Source organism: Vulpes lagopus, chromosome 19 (genome assembly GCF_018345385.1).
Source record: "Vulpes lagopus strain Blue_001 chromosome 19, ASM1834538v1, whole genome shotgun sequence".
In the NCBI taxonomy this organism is placed as follows: domain Eukaryota; kingdom Metazoa; phylum Chordata; class Mammalia; order Carnivora; family Canidae; genus Vulpes; species Vulpes lagopus.
Genome location: NC_054842.1, coordinates 4,178,535 through 4,192,555, shown reverse-complemented (window position 1 = coordinate 4,192,555; position 14,021 = coordinate 4,178,535). Strand labels below are relative to the sequence as shown.

General features: G+C 42.7%; 1 protein-coding gene across 1 annotated transcript in view; it reads left to right on the top strand.

The window, feature by feature from the left end:
* The window catches only part of TRIM71 (tripartite motif containing 71), a 72,116-nt gene that overhangs the window by 43,700 nt on the left and 14,395 nt on the right, over positions 1–14,021 (top strand). The window contains exon 2 of the mRNA XM_041733671.1: positions 5,060–5,227. Within this exon, the coding sequence (XP_041589605.1) occupies positions 5,060–5,227 (168 nt within the window). The remainder of the gene's footprint in view (positions 1–5,059; positions 5,228–14,021) is intronic.

Below are 14,021 nucleotides of genomic sequence, written 5' to 3'. Positions count from 1 at the left end.
TGGAGCATTGGCATTCTGTATATTTTCCCTAAATCTTGTAAAAGCTGGTTTTGAGGTTATTTAGTAGGCTTAGTTTCAGACTGGCTCGACTCCACTCCTTGAAGTTGGTTTAATTTTTTTTTTTCTTTTTTAAATAGAGAGCGTGCAGGGTGGCATATGCAGGCAAGGCTTTTGGTTGTCACCAGCCATCCTCCAATTCATTTCTGTAGTGGGAGGCTTAGAACCCCCTTGCGTGGGTGGTGACCTCCTTTTGTTCAGGCCTGAGTTTGTGAGAGGCCATATGTCCCCAGTCGTTTTAAGGGATGTGAAAGAAATCTCCAGTGTAAGTGTACAGCAGTTGATACATTTCTCGGTTTGTTGGGGCATTTCGATGAGGAGTAGCCCCTCCATCCTTTCAGTTTACATTCCTTAGTGATGTGGGTAGTTGTATTTTAAACTGGAAGCTCATTCTTTCAGATGCACGGTGCTCTAATAGGAGTCCCCTGGGTGGGTGTGTGTTTTCTTTGTTTTATCTCAGGTAGTATAAAAAGTAGATTCCAGAAACACATACACAGTCTTGTTCATTAATAAAGCACTTTATTTAGACTCTGGCTAAGGTAAACCTGCCTGCTTGGTATTTTTATTTATTTATTTTTTCTTTAACCTCCCTCCTTCCTCTCCTGCTGGGCCCACATTCCTAGGTCTTTGTCTCTGCCTGGTATTTTAGAAATTATGGGAGAGGAAGGCAGTGGGTGGGGCTTTCTGAAAGCTGGGGGCAGGGAAGAGGGTGGTCACTTGGAAGGTCAGAGGTCAGCCTGCTCCTTTCAGCTGGGGCAGCCAGATTGTCGCCAAGCAAAGGAGGAGGGGGGATGGAGGGGGGAGTGTTGTGCATCTGCCTGGGAAGCCCCAAACAGGCAGCTCCAGGCCCTGGAATTCCTGCCGCCAGAGGACCACTCCTTCCCCCGCTTTCCGGAGCCGCAGTTCATGGCCTCTGCCACATTTCTAGCCCTTTGGAGGACATGGGTTCCAGTTTTTTCATTTAAAATAATCTTCCAGGGATCCCTGGGTGGTGCAGCGGTTTAGCCCCTGCCTTTGGCCCAGGGCGCGATCCTGGAGCCCCGGGATCGAATCCCACATTGGGCTCCCGGTGCATGGAGCCTGCTTCTCCCTCTGCCTGTGTTTCTGCCCCGCCCCCCCGCCCCGCCCCCCCCCCCCCCCCCCCCCCCGTGTGTGTGACTATCATAAATAAATCAAAATAAAAAAAAATAAAATAATCTTCCAGGATGCCTGGGTGGCTCAGTGTATGAGCATCTGCCTTTGGCTCAGGATGTGATCCCGGAGTTCTGGGATCGAGTCCCCGCACGGGAAGCCTGTGTGTGTCTCATGAATAAATAATCTTTAATAAATAAACAAATAATCTTCCAGCTATTTCAGAGAGAATTGCACCCATGTGCACCCTTACCTATTATCTGAGTTGTCACAAGGTCTAAAATTGTGGGTTTTTGACCTTAGAAATTGCACGTAGATGATGTGGAGTTTCTAAGTAGAACTTGAAATCTTCCCAAAGGTTTATGCCAACTTTAGCTAGACGGTGTATAAAAATTGGCCATATTTTCAGTTTTAGGGCCTTTTTATTTAAAAAGTTCATCATTTATTCATTATAAGCACTACTGGGACTATGCTGTTTTACTCACCCATAGCTTTTTATTATCAACTATGTGGGTGTCCCCTAGCACCTCTGTGATGACCCTGTTGTCCTCCTGAAACTGCAGAGTACTGGCATCTCCAAAATTACAGTGTGATAATGTTGTAAGTGTTCTAGGCACTTAGAGCTGCATCAATCCTCTGTGAAGTGATGCCAGGCATGATTGCATCCAGAGGACCCCGCTGCCCACAGGGGAGATATCTGGGCTCTCAGGGATAGGTATTGAGAGGGGCCCAGTGCCAGGGGCTGTGGGTACCCTGTTGCTACCTCTTATGACCAGGATTTCTTTTCTGGGTACTTCCTCTGCAGAATGCTTTAAAACTTAACTATTTGCAAGGTATCTCCTATATACAACATCATCCAGGCTCTGTATTATAAAAACCTAAAACCTGGAAAAATTACCTTTGTCCCTTGTAGTTACACAATTGGTGCCTGGCTTCCTTGCTTAGCCTAGAATTATTTTAAAGCCTTTGGGTTTCAGGTGTTGGGTTCCTGAGAATAGGGTTCCTGGGATTTTATGGATGGAAGTGGTCTCCTGAGGCACCTAGCCAGAACCCCTGTGTTTCATATATGAGACAAACTCAGTCAGGTGATTGGATAGATGGCTTCATGGCCAGATGGTGCCAAGCTGGGGCTAACAGCCTCAGGTTCTTCCCACTCACTGTATAAGTGAGAGTGGTTATGCTTGCACAGATGGAAGCATGAGGTTGAGTTGTTGAAACGGGAGCAGGGGTTGCTTTAGCACCACATTATAAAAAGAGACTAAGAATTTCTCCTAAGCTTTTCCAGTTTAGCATCGAAAGTTAGCTTGAGAATTTTAGCTTTATCAGATTAGAAAGATTAGATCATCTCTAAAAGGTGAACCTATTTTAAAATGCTATTGGTAAAAAAATAAATAAATAAAAATAAAATAAAATGCTATTGGTCATGGGGCCCATGGGTGGCTCAGTTGGTTAAGCATACGACTCTTGATTTCAGCTCAGGTCATGATCTCAGGGTCATGGGATCTAGCCCAGCAGCAGGCCGGATCTGGGCTGAGTGTGGGGCTTGCCTAAGATCCTCTCCCTCCCTCAAACACTTGGTCTTGAAGGCAAATTACCATCCCCAAATTTCAGTCTCCCAAGGTTGCTGGGGAAGCACTGCATTGGACAAAGGGTCCGAGTCCAGTCACAAACCTGGCCCCATTTCCCTCCTATAAAACAGGGTCCATAAAACTTTTCCATATCAGAACCATTTCTTAGAAATAGGAACATCATATCCTAAATCTTCCCCCTATTTGTGAATCCAAAAGTTCCAGAGAATTAGACTAACCCATGCAGCATCACTTTGAATGCCCTGAACCCTGAGTGGAGTAGGCCTGCTTCCCTGACTGAGCTCTGAGTTTCTTTTCTTTTTTCTTTTCTTTTTCCTTTTCTTTTCTTTTCTTTTCTTTTCTTTTCTTTTCTTTTCTTCCTTTCTTCCTTTCTTTCCTTCCTTCCTTCCTTCCTTCCTTCCTTCCTTCCTTCCTTCCTTCCTTCTTTTCTTTCTTTTTCTTTCTCTTTCTTTCTTTCTTCCTTCCTTCCTTCCTTCCTTCCTTCCTTCCTTCCTTCTTTTCTTTCTTTTCTTTCTTTTCTTTCTTTTCTTTCTTTTCTTTCTTTTCTTTTTCAGATTTTATTTATTTATTCATGACAGACCCAGAGAGAGAGAGAGAGGCAGAGAGAGAAGCAGGCTCCCTGCAAGGACCCCGATGTGGGACTCGATCCTGGGCCAAAGGCAGGCACCCAACCCCTGAGCCACCCAGGTGTCCCTGAGTTTATTTTCTAGTGGACACACTCTCTGCCAATGTGTTGGTTAGTTAATAAGATAATGTAAATGGGGAGCACCTGGGTGACTCAGCTTGTTGGACGTCTGTCTCATCTATCTCTTGGTTTGGGCTCATGTTGTGATCTCACCTCGTTGCAGCTCTGCTCAATGGGGAATCTGCTTGAGATTCTCTCCCCACTCATTTATTTGAGCTAGCATATGCTCTCAAATAAATCTTTAAAATAACCTGAAGAGAAGAGATGCAACATTCTCACTTCTACCCAAGGCCCTTTCTGTGTGGGTCTTCCTGATGGAAACATTGGAGCCCTCCTTCCCCATCTCTGTGTCCTGTAACACTGTCTGCTCCTGGGCCAGGGTGAGCTCCTCTACTGTGCTACATGGAATCACCTTGCCTCAAGTCTCCCATACAGGACTTATTCCACCTTACTGAGTTAAGGTGCTTAGTGCTCTGGTGAAGAGCTGGTGTCAGGCATGTCTTGGAACCAGCTCTCCACAAGGCTTATGTTGGCCCCCCACTTCTGCCCTTGCTTGCTGTGTGGCCCTAAGACGATATGACCTCTTGTCTTCCTCTGGGGATTAAGCATATTCTGTATAGGAAAACTGCCCCTTGGACACCGCTTCTCTGCCTGTTGCATGTTGATTGGCTTTTGCTCACACCCAGGTATACCAGCAGCAAATTTAAGCCCTGTTCTTGAAAGCAGTCCAGCAAACATTTACAGAGAGTGGTGCTAAGTGCTCTGCTCTGGAGGGATGCAACCAGACTGGCACAGTTTCTGTGCCAAGGAGCTTTCACTCTTGAGAGCTTCTCATTTATCAGCAGGTGGAGGTTGTGCCAACCCTTCTGCCTCCCAGCATGCTGGGCCCCAGGAAATACAGAACATCACATAAAGCGGTCTGTCAGCATGGGCTGCCTCTCAGGGTCAACTCCTTGGAACGACTTGGCAGGAAGAAGAAAGACAAGAAGCTGGCTGACCTTACCACTAGCTTTTTGCCTTCTTTCCAGAAGCTTAAGCCTGTAGCTTGCTTGAGTGCCTGGGAGAACCATGGTTTGCACTTTATACTAATCTCCTTGATTGGAGGGTGGCTGCAAGCTGTGGTGTGAGGGTGATTAATACTGGCTCCTAACCTCCTTTCACAGAACCAGACACAGGTGGCAAGACAGATTTTTCTGGTGTATTCTTTCATTTGGGCCACCAATCTCAGACCAGGGAAATAAAATCTTAAAACTTTTCTAGGTAATTAATGGGATATATAGGGAAAATCTCTTATGCCAGGAGAATTGTTTTGTTTCCTCTTTGCCTTTGGAGTGTCTCAGTTATAGGTCTGAACGAAACTGGAGTGGATAGAGGAATTGGTTATTTTTTTCTTTGATTTTGGGGCAGAGGGGTTGGGAAGGAGGGCATGCTGTGCTCACATTGAAGTGCTCCCTATTTCTGTAGGGGTGTGTTTGTTAAATTGGAAGGAGTTGGCTGAGGCTCTGGAATCCACAGAGCACCCCCATGGCTGCCCCCCCCCCCCCCCCGCCCCGTCCCAAATCTCTGATTAATAATGCCTGTCTCCTCTGGTCCGCAGGTGCTGCACCTGTACTGTGACACTTGTTCAGTGCCCATCTGTCGTGAGTGCACAATGGGCCGGCATGGGGGCCACAGCTTCATCTACCTCCAGGAGGCGCTGCAGGACTCGCGAGCACTTACCATCCAGTTGCTGGCTGACGCACAGCAGGGCCGCCAGGCAATCCAGGTCAGTGTTTCTCTGCCTTTCATCTGCTTTCCTTGTTCTTTCTTGCACATAAAACCTTTCCCACTCCCTTTCAGATGGCATGTGTAGATTACTGGGCAGGTTCCAGTGTGTGGGGGCCATGGAACAATGAACCAATGAGCTCATGTGACATCCACCCAGCAATAATCCCTTGGGGGCAGGTGGAGGGTTTGCGAAGATGAGAGGGGTGTGGCTGAAGGTGACTAGCCAGTCAGGGCTTGTTGTGGACACTGAGGCTGGGCCCCCACCACGTCATCAGCCTGCTTCTCCTCCAGACCTCTCCCCAAGAGAGGTGGGCATCAGCATACCTCAGCCGGGACTGCAGGAAGACTGGCTACTTAATGCTTTCAAGAGAGATCTCTGCTGCTCAGATTTATTTATTTATAGGTGAGCAATCAGTGAGCAACAGAAGTTTATCTCAAATTCTTTCTAAGTAATAAAGCCACCTCCTGGTAACTGAGACCTTGTGTTTCTGTTGAGTCCCCATCCCTTTTGGGTTAGGTGTAACTTTGGGACATAGCAGAGTTCTTTTACAGTTAAGTGATGGCATGACTAAATTCATTTACAATCTTCTTGTCTGGTCCAGGTGACAGGGTTTTAGAAAAAGAAAAAAAATCATGGGATGTGTTCTTTTCTCCTAGGATAAAGCTTGAAAGCCAGGAAACATTGCTAATCGTTAAAGGAAAAATTGAATGGGAAACTGCTACTGACATTCTGAAGAGTATTTGAATATGTGAATTGTTTAAAAAAATAAGTTTGTTTTTTTTTTTTTTTTTTTTTGAAATGGTGAAAAATGGATCCTGTGTTCTGTTGAAGGGGCAGATGAATGGTTTTGGGTGTTAGCAAGTTTCTCAGCAACTATCACATTCCTATGCATGATAGTGAAGTAGTCTTTCTGAAGAGTCAGACCATCAGATATTTAAGTCATATAATTAGAGGTTTGAAAATCTGTTTCTGCAGTGACTAATTCTGGCATATTCTTATGCCAGAGTTGTCTGCTTTCTTTTGTATGCCTTCGGAGTGGCTCTTGGTTGCTCTTAAATCATTGCTTGCCAGCATCCCCGCTAGTGCATGGTTCTATTTTATTTCTGTTCTATTTTGGTGAACTTGTCCCTGTGGATGAAATGGTCTGTGGCTTCCCACTACCATTAGGACTCAGTCGATTAATTGCCTTTCCCTGCTGGTGTCTCCTGGACTCTGGCTGCTGTCAGTATCACCTGGGTGAGCTTAAAGACCTGCTGTGTCTGAGTTCTGCCACCCAGGTTGTGGTATAATGTTATTAACCCCTTTCTGTTCTTGGAGATTGAGAACACTCAGGGGTCTCTAAAACGTGTTTGAGAGAATTGCTAGAGGCTTAAGGAGAGATCTGTGGTTAAAATGATGACATCTCAAGGAAGTAGAAATTTCAATTTTCTGTGGAGAGGAACGAAAGTAGACGTGCAGAAAATTTGTCTGCAGGGCTTATCTTTCTACAGCAAACACAGTCAGTGTTAGCTGAGGGTCTGCCGTATGAGTAGTGAAAAGAACCTTGGGATGAAACTCAAATGTCAGTTGGTACTACTGTGCCTGATGGGGCATTTTGGGTAGAGGAGCCAAGTGGCAGGTGGGATACCTGGGCTGAGGTGGAAGGCTCAGTTTGTATGGCCACATCCAGCTACATCTGCTGAACATCAATTGCATCAGTTATGAATTAACTTCTAGAAGTCCTTGTGTAATTAAGAGTGTGTGGGAGGCAGGGAAGGGTACTCTTTTGGTTCATTTACAATCTTCTACTACTTCTTTTGGTAGCTTCTTGGTTATAATTCTTCTTTTGGTAGCTCTTGGTTATAATTCTTCAGAACCTACACTCGCCCAATGATCTGAAGATTGAGGCATGATTGGCTACCCATTTCTGTCTGGGTGTTCTTATCAGTTTCTCAACGCACTGACCATTCCTAAGATTATCTGGGGGTCCTCTAATGAGGCCTTAGTACCTGTTAAGAAGGAAGTCCTCTTAAAAAAAAAAAAAAAAAAAAAAAGAAGGAAGTCCTCTTGATGTTGATAGAAAAAACACAGCCTTCTTTCCCTCTGCTTTCACTCTCTGATGCCAGCACATGCCTTTGTGGGGACAGAGAAGTTGAAGTAAAGATTGAGAACAAGTTAGTTTTGCTCAGAAATCCTTGCCTGAAGAACCAGTTTGTTCCCATGTGAGCCTTAGAAACAAGTTCTGTCTCCAAAGTCAGAGTGGGTATGACCCACTTTTTATTGTGAGCTAGTGTTTTGCAAATGGATTCCTTCTAGGGGTCAGGATACTCAGTTGTGTGTCTTTGAAACTCATTGACAATGGAGAGGAGTTTGCATGTGTTAAGTGAATATTTAACTGAGCCTTTGCTTTATTAAGGGATAATACAGTTCTGAAAGGTTGTACAGTTCTGAAAGGTTGTGTAGAGTTATGTCTCAGGGACTCCTCTAAAAGCCATCTAGAAGACACTGGAAAAGACAGCCACCATCTAGTACAGGGCACGCTTTTGTTTATTGATACAAAGAGATAATAAGACTTGTATGTGAATCCACAGGTGTTTTCTCCTTTGGTCACCCAAGGATGACAAATTCTGAGATTTTGAGAGGTTCCCCACAGGGTAAAGAAGTGACCTTGAAACGCCAGGAACAGACAGCTTTGGGTGCATGGTGCTTCAGGCCCTTGATTTTTTGTTTTTCCTTGCAGTTGATTAAAATGTTAATGAGGTAAAGGGCCCAACCATATAATTTTTATGCTGCCATTTATAGCTTTTATATTAAAGAATATATCAGAAGACTGGTTTCTGCAAACTGGGGAAGGAAGGAGGAACACAGGCAATTACAATAAAATTTTGGGGGAGTGATAAGTTATTTTAAAAAATACATATAATTGGTGCCACACAGCTCTCCTCCACCCTTTAAGTCACTGAATCCATTTAACCAAAATAAAGAATGATTCTGATCACAGGGTAAAAAGAGATTCTGATTTCCTTTTCAAGGAACATTTAAATCGCAAGTTTGAGTCGGAAGTCACTGGTCTAAGAAACTGTCCTCAACCTGTTCATTTACTCTTAATAGTAATACTGAATAATAATTAAAAAATAGTAATACTGAATCAACATATCATTCGGGAGCTTTTAGGTGCTGCTTGTTTGTATTGGCAAATTGGCAGATCCAAGAAACAGAGTATATATCCTGGAAATAGGCTTTACTTCTGCTAATAACTTAAGAAGGCATCACACTAAATAAGAGGTGATAAAGGCATATATATAATAGATTTAAATTGTAGCAAATACCAGAATAAAAACCAAACTAGGTTAAAGAAATATTGCATGGAAAGGAGGGGGCCAGTATTTAAACAAAAGAGAAACCCAAACTGAAAGTGGATATATATGTTAAATACCCAGAGATGCAAAAGCATTCTAAGGTTATATGGAATACAAGAAACCTGTGCATTTTTCCCCCAAATTTTTAAGTAACCTTAAGTAACCTTTATACCCAATATGTGGTTGAATTCATGACCCCGCGATCAAGATTCTCATGATGATGATGTTGTTTTTGCTGTTCTTATTCTTCTTTTTAAAGATTTTATTTATTTATTCGTGAGAGATAGGCTGAGAGAAAAGGAGGCTCCCTGGGGAGAGCTTGATGGGGGACCCCATCCTGGGACTCCAGGATGCTGGACTGAAGGCAGAGACTCAGCCACTGAGCCACCAGGAGCCCCAAGAACTTGTGCATATTATTACAATTTTTTTAAAAGATTTTATTTATTTGAGAGAGTAAGTACAAGTGGGAGGAGGAGAGGGTGAGGGAGAAACAGACTCCCCACTGACAAAGGAGCCCCACATGGGGCTCCATCCTGGGACTCCAGGATCATGACCTGAGCCAAAGGCAGTTGGTTAAGCGCCTCTTTTTTGGGTAAGATTTTTATGTATGTATGTATGTATGACGTATGTATGTATGTATGTATGTATGTATAATGTATGTATGTCATACATATGTGGTAGGCAGAGGAAGAAGCAGGCTCCCTGCAGGGACCCATGAATCCCAACCTGAGCCACAGCGCCTGGCTCCTTATCAATCTTTGTGAGTGTCCTGGATTGGAGCCCAGCATGGGACCAGCTTTAAGGGGAAAAAAAGAGTAAAAACTAGAAATGGGGTAGAGAAATAGTTGTTCTGAGAAGGTCATAATAGGTAAGCACTACTTTTAGGAAGGAAAGCACAAGCAGATAAAGGAATGAAAGAGATGCAAACACCTTCCAAAGGGACAGTCCAACCACTTAATGCAAACTGAGCAGTAAACCAATTAAAAAGACACTAGAGAGTTCTATTTTCGGTAAGTATGTACACCACGCTTAATCTTTGTGGGTGGACTAACCTGTTTTGAAAAATATCCGGAACTTCACATATGGAAGGGCCTCTTGTAGGAATCTGCAAGGCCAAGGCATGGATGGTCAAGAACAGGAATTGGGGGTTTTTTAGCCCCTTAAATTTATAAAATGTTTGTGATCACATTACAAAACAGTGTTAACCAAAATTAGCAAACCCTGAAGTTAGCTCAGGAAAAATCACAAAAAACAGTTAAACAATGCATAAAAAGATTATGAGAGGAAATAGAAATAGGCCAAAATATAAACACTAGTGTTTACTGATTACGGTGAGACTGGGGCAATTTTTTTTTAAGATTTCTTGAAGAAAAATAGTAAGACAATGAATTGCATGTATTTAAAGCATACCAGCATACACTCAACATATATTTCCATCCATGAAAACCTCACCATAGCCAAGGTTAGGAACATGTCTACTACCTCCAAACGTTTTCTTAAATTCTTAGGATAATCCTTTATTTACCATTTCTGTGTCCCCAAGCAGTGGTTCATCTGTCATAGTTTAGGATTTTGTTCCATTTTAATCAAGTAGGAAATGAATTTAGCCATGAGTAACGGCCTTCACTCTGCTCCCAAATGTGATACCTTTAGTACCCATAGTTTTAATCTCTCTAGTTTAAAAAACTTTGGAGACAGTGATAGTCATTGGAGAGTCCTTCAGCTTTCCCCCACATACCGAGGTGTTAACATTCATCCCTTAGCCACAAATGGCTGATGGAACACAAGATAGCACATCTATATTCTGGACCATTGAAAGGAAACAGGCATTCTCCCACCTTTTATTGAGTATTCCCAGATGGCTTGCACAACACTTATATCCATTGGCCCAAATCCAGTCTTCCACATCAGTTGCAAGGGGGAGTTTTGTTTGTTTTTCCTTCCAAGTTTTTAAGTTCCAGTTTAACATACAGTATAGTACTATTTTCAGGTTTAGGATTCAGTGATTCATCACTTAACGTACAACACCCAGTGCTCACCACAAGTGCTCTCCTTAATCACCCATCTAGCCCATCCTCTTAGCCACCTCCCTTCAGCAACCCTCAGTTTGTTCTCTGTGAGTCTGTTTCTTCGGTGCCTGGATGGCTAAGTTGGTTAGGTATCTGCCTTTGGCTCAGGTCATGATCTCAGGGTCCTGGGGTGCAGCCCTGCATCAGTCTCCCTGATCAGCGGGGTGTCTGATTCTCCTTCTCCCTGTGCTGCTCCCATGCTTATGCTCTGTCTCTTGTGTCAAACAAATAGTAAGTAAATAAATCTTAAAAATCTGTATTGAAAAAAGTATTTTTTGATTTGCCTTTTCCCCTTTATGTTCATCTGTTTTGTTAAATTCCACATTTAAGTGGAAGTCATACAATATTTGTCTTTCTTTGACTTATTTCACTTAACATGATATACTCTAGCTCCATCTGTATTGTTGAATGTGGCCAGATTTCATTATTTTTGATAGCTGAGTGATATTCCATTACACACACACACACACACACACACACACACCCCTTTTATCCATTCATTAGTTGGTGGACATTTGGGCTCTTTCCATATTTGGCTATTGTTGATAATGCAGCTATATACCTCAGGGTTCATGTGTACCCTCTGTATTTTTCTGTCTTTTAGGTAAATTCCTAGTATTGGATTATTGGATCATAGGTCAGTTCTATTTTTAACTTTTTAAAAAGTTTTTTTTAAAGATTTTATTTATTTATTCATGAGAGACCCAGAAAGAGAGGCAGAGACCTAGGCAGAGGGAGAAGCAGGCTCCATGCAAGGAGCCTGAGTGGGACTTGATCCTGATCCTAGGATCACACCCTGACCCAAAGGCAGACCACGGAGCCACCCAAGCCCCCCTATTTTTAACTTTTTGAGGAACCTTCATACAGTTTTCCAGAGTGACTACACCAGCTTGCATTCCCACCAACAGTTTAAGAGGGTTCCCCTTCTTTTCTCCACATCTTAACCAGCGTTGTTTTCCTGTGGTATTTATTTTAGCCATTTGCAGGGGAGTTTTTATCCATGTTCATTATAGCCTTAAATAAGATAGACCTTTCTGTTACTTTTCATCTGATATTAGTATAAAGTAAATAGTAATGATAAGGGTGACGAGTCCCTTATTGAACATAAGTTGTTTACCTGGTTAAAAAAAACTCTTCATGTTAAACAAGAGTGATACTGTACCATTTAGCAAAAAGTTAGGAGTGCTGGGCAGCCCTGGTGGCTCAGCCATTTAGCGCTGCCTTCAGCCCAGGGTGGGATCCTGGAGACCCAGGATTGAGTCCTGTGTCGGGCTCCCTGCATGAAGCCTGCTTCTCCCTCTGCCTGTGTCTCTGCCTCTCTCTCTCTCTCTCTCTCTCTCTCTCTCTCTCTCACTGTCGCTCATGAAAAAATAAATAATATATTTTTTTTAAAAATTAGGAGTGCTGAGTTGATGACTAAGTATAATTTTTTAAAGTTTTGTAAATGAAAATGTAAGTTACTTTTTAGACTTTCTGCACTACTTTGGTTCCCAGACTTTTTTTGTGTGATCACTTGTTGACCACATAACCTGCAGGAACTCCTTGCCATGAGGAATGCGGAGAATGCCTATTTTATATGAATTAATGTAAACCAGCCCAGGAAGTAGATCAAGAAGACATTGTTTTTATTAGAAATTACTTTTACAGATAGGGAAATGGAAGCACAAAATTTAGTTGCTGTGCCTGAGATCCCAGATCTCATTAACTTAACCATAGGCCTTCTCTTTTCATCAGCAAGAATTAAAAGTCCCTGTCTAGGGATCCCTGGGTGACGCAGCGGTTTAACGCCTGCCTTTGGCCCAGGGCGCGATCCTGGAGACCCAGGATCGAATCCCACGTCGGGCTCCCGGTGCATGGAGCCTGCTTCTCCCTCTGCCTATGTCTCTGCTTCTCTCTCTCTCTCTCTCTCTCTCTGACTATCATAAATAAATAAAAATTTAAAAAAAATAAAAAAAATAAAATAAAAAAAATAAAAGTCCCTGTCTACTGAGCACATTGCAACAGGCATTTTCTGTAAATAATGCCTGGGGTTTGGGTGTCATTCTTTCCATTTTGCAAAACTTTGCTTAAAAGAGGTTAGGTAACCCTCCAGAAGTCACACTAACAATGAGTAGAGGAATTGCGGTTTGAATCCAAAACTGATGGTTACCTCTCATTTGGGGTCGCAGTTCCCACTTACCCTCCCTTCTTGTACATTCACACATAAATGTATGCAAAGGTGAAGAAAAATGGTTGAAGAACTTTAATATGCCATGACCTAATTAACGTTTCCCCCATGCTCTCTTAATTAGGATGCTTGGTGGTTGAATGAAAGGAGATGAATAGTCTCAGGTGACTGGGTAGGAGAATATAGATGGATCAGGCTTCAGGTGTCCAGGGACTCAGACCCTGATGCCAGTACTCTGTCACTTAACTCTGCCTCTCTCCATGGTGACCTCATTCTTGCTATTGAACATGATGGGCATACATGGATATCTCTTCAGTCTTGCATTGTTCAAGCAAGCCTTCCTCAGGGAAGGATTTTCCTTTTTCCTCTCCTTTCCTCTTTTGGGGTGGAGGGAGAGGTTGGAACCTCCATTTGTAAAATTTCAGGGAAGGGCTCTTGATTGGCCTGGCATCCTTCATTTCTCCTTGGGCACCGTGCTTGGGTAGCACAGATTGGAGCTTCCTTTGGACCAGATGAAAATGCGTGGACATAATCCCAAAATTAAAGGACACTCGCCAGACCAAATCTGCAGGCAGATATAAGTTCTTAGAAACTTTACACCACCTTCCTTGAGTATCAGTGACCTTTTACAATATATCTGAACTCAGTACAACTTGGGATTTGTATGTTTTCATTTCCTTTAACTAGCTTTTGTTTAGAAAATACTTTCGGGACCTCCAGTCCCTTTCTTCAACCAGGGACATTTATTCATTATTAAATTATAACTTTCCAATGTACAGTTTACTATGAACTACAGTTCCTAAGTTATGACTACAAGACTCACTATTGTGTATATTTAGCTTGAAAGACTCAGTTCCAGAAAAAAAGCACCCAAATGTAAATTCTCCCAATTACTTCTGTTTACTCCTGTAAAAAGAATTGATCCTGGTGAGGGTCTAGAGCTACCTACAACAAAGGAAGCCTGAAAGATGTAGTGTACCTCATAAATGTTTTCAGCATGACTACTCATTTTTATTGCTTTTGAAAACATCTTGTTACTTTCACTTTGAGTCTTCTTGGAAGTACAACATTTTGGCCACTTAACGTAATTAGAGGATTTCCTAAGGTGCACTGATCTGGGGTGGGGGAGATACCCATAATTAGGACCAACAATATAGTTGCTGCCCATGCGAAGAGTGCCTTGATTTTTCATTTACTATATTTCTTTTTTAGATTTC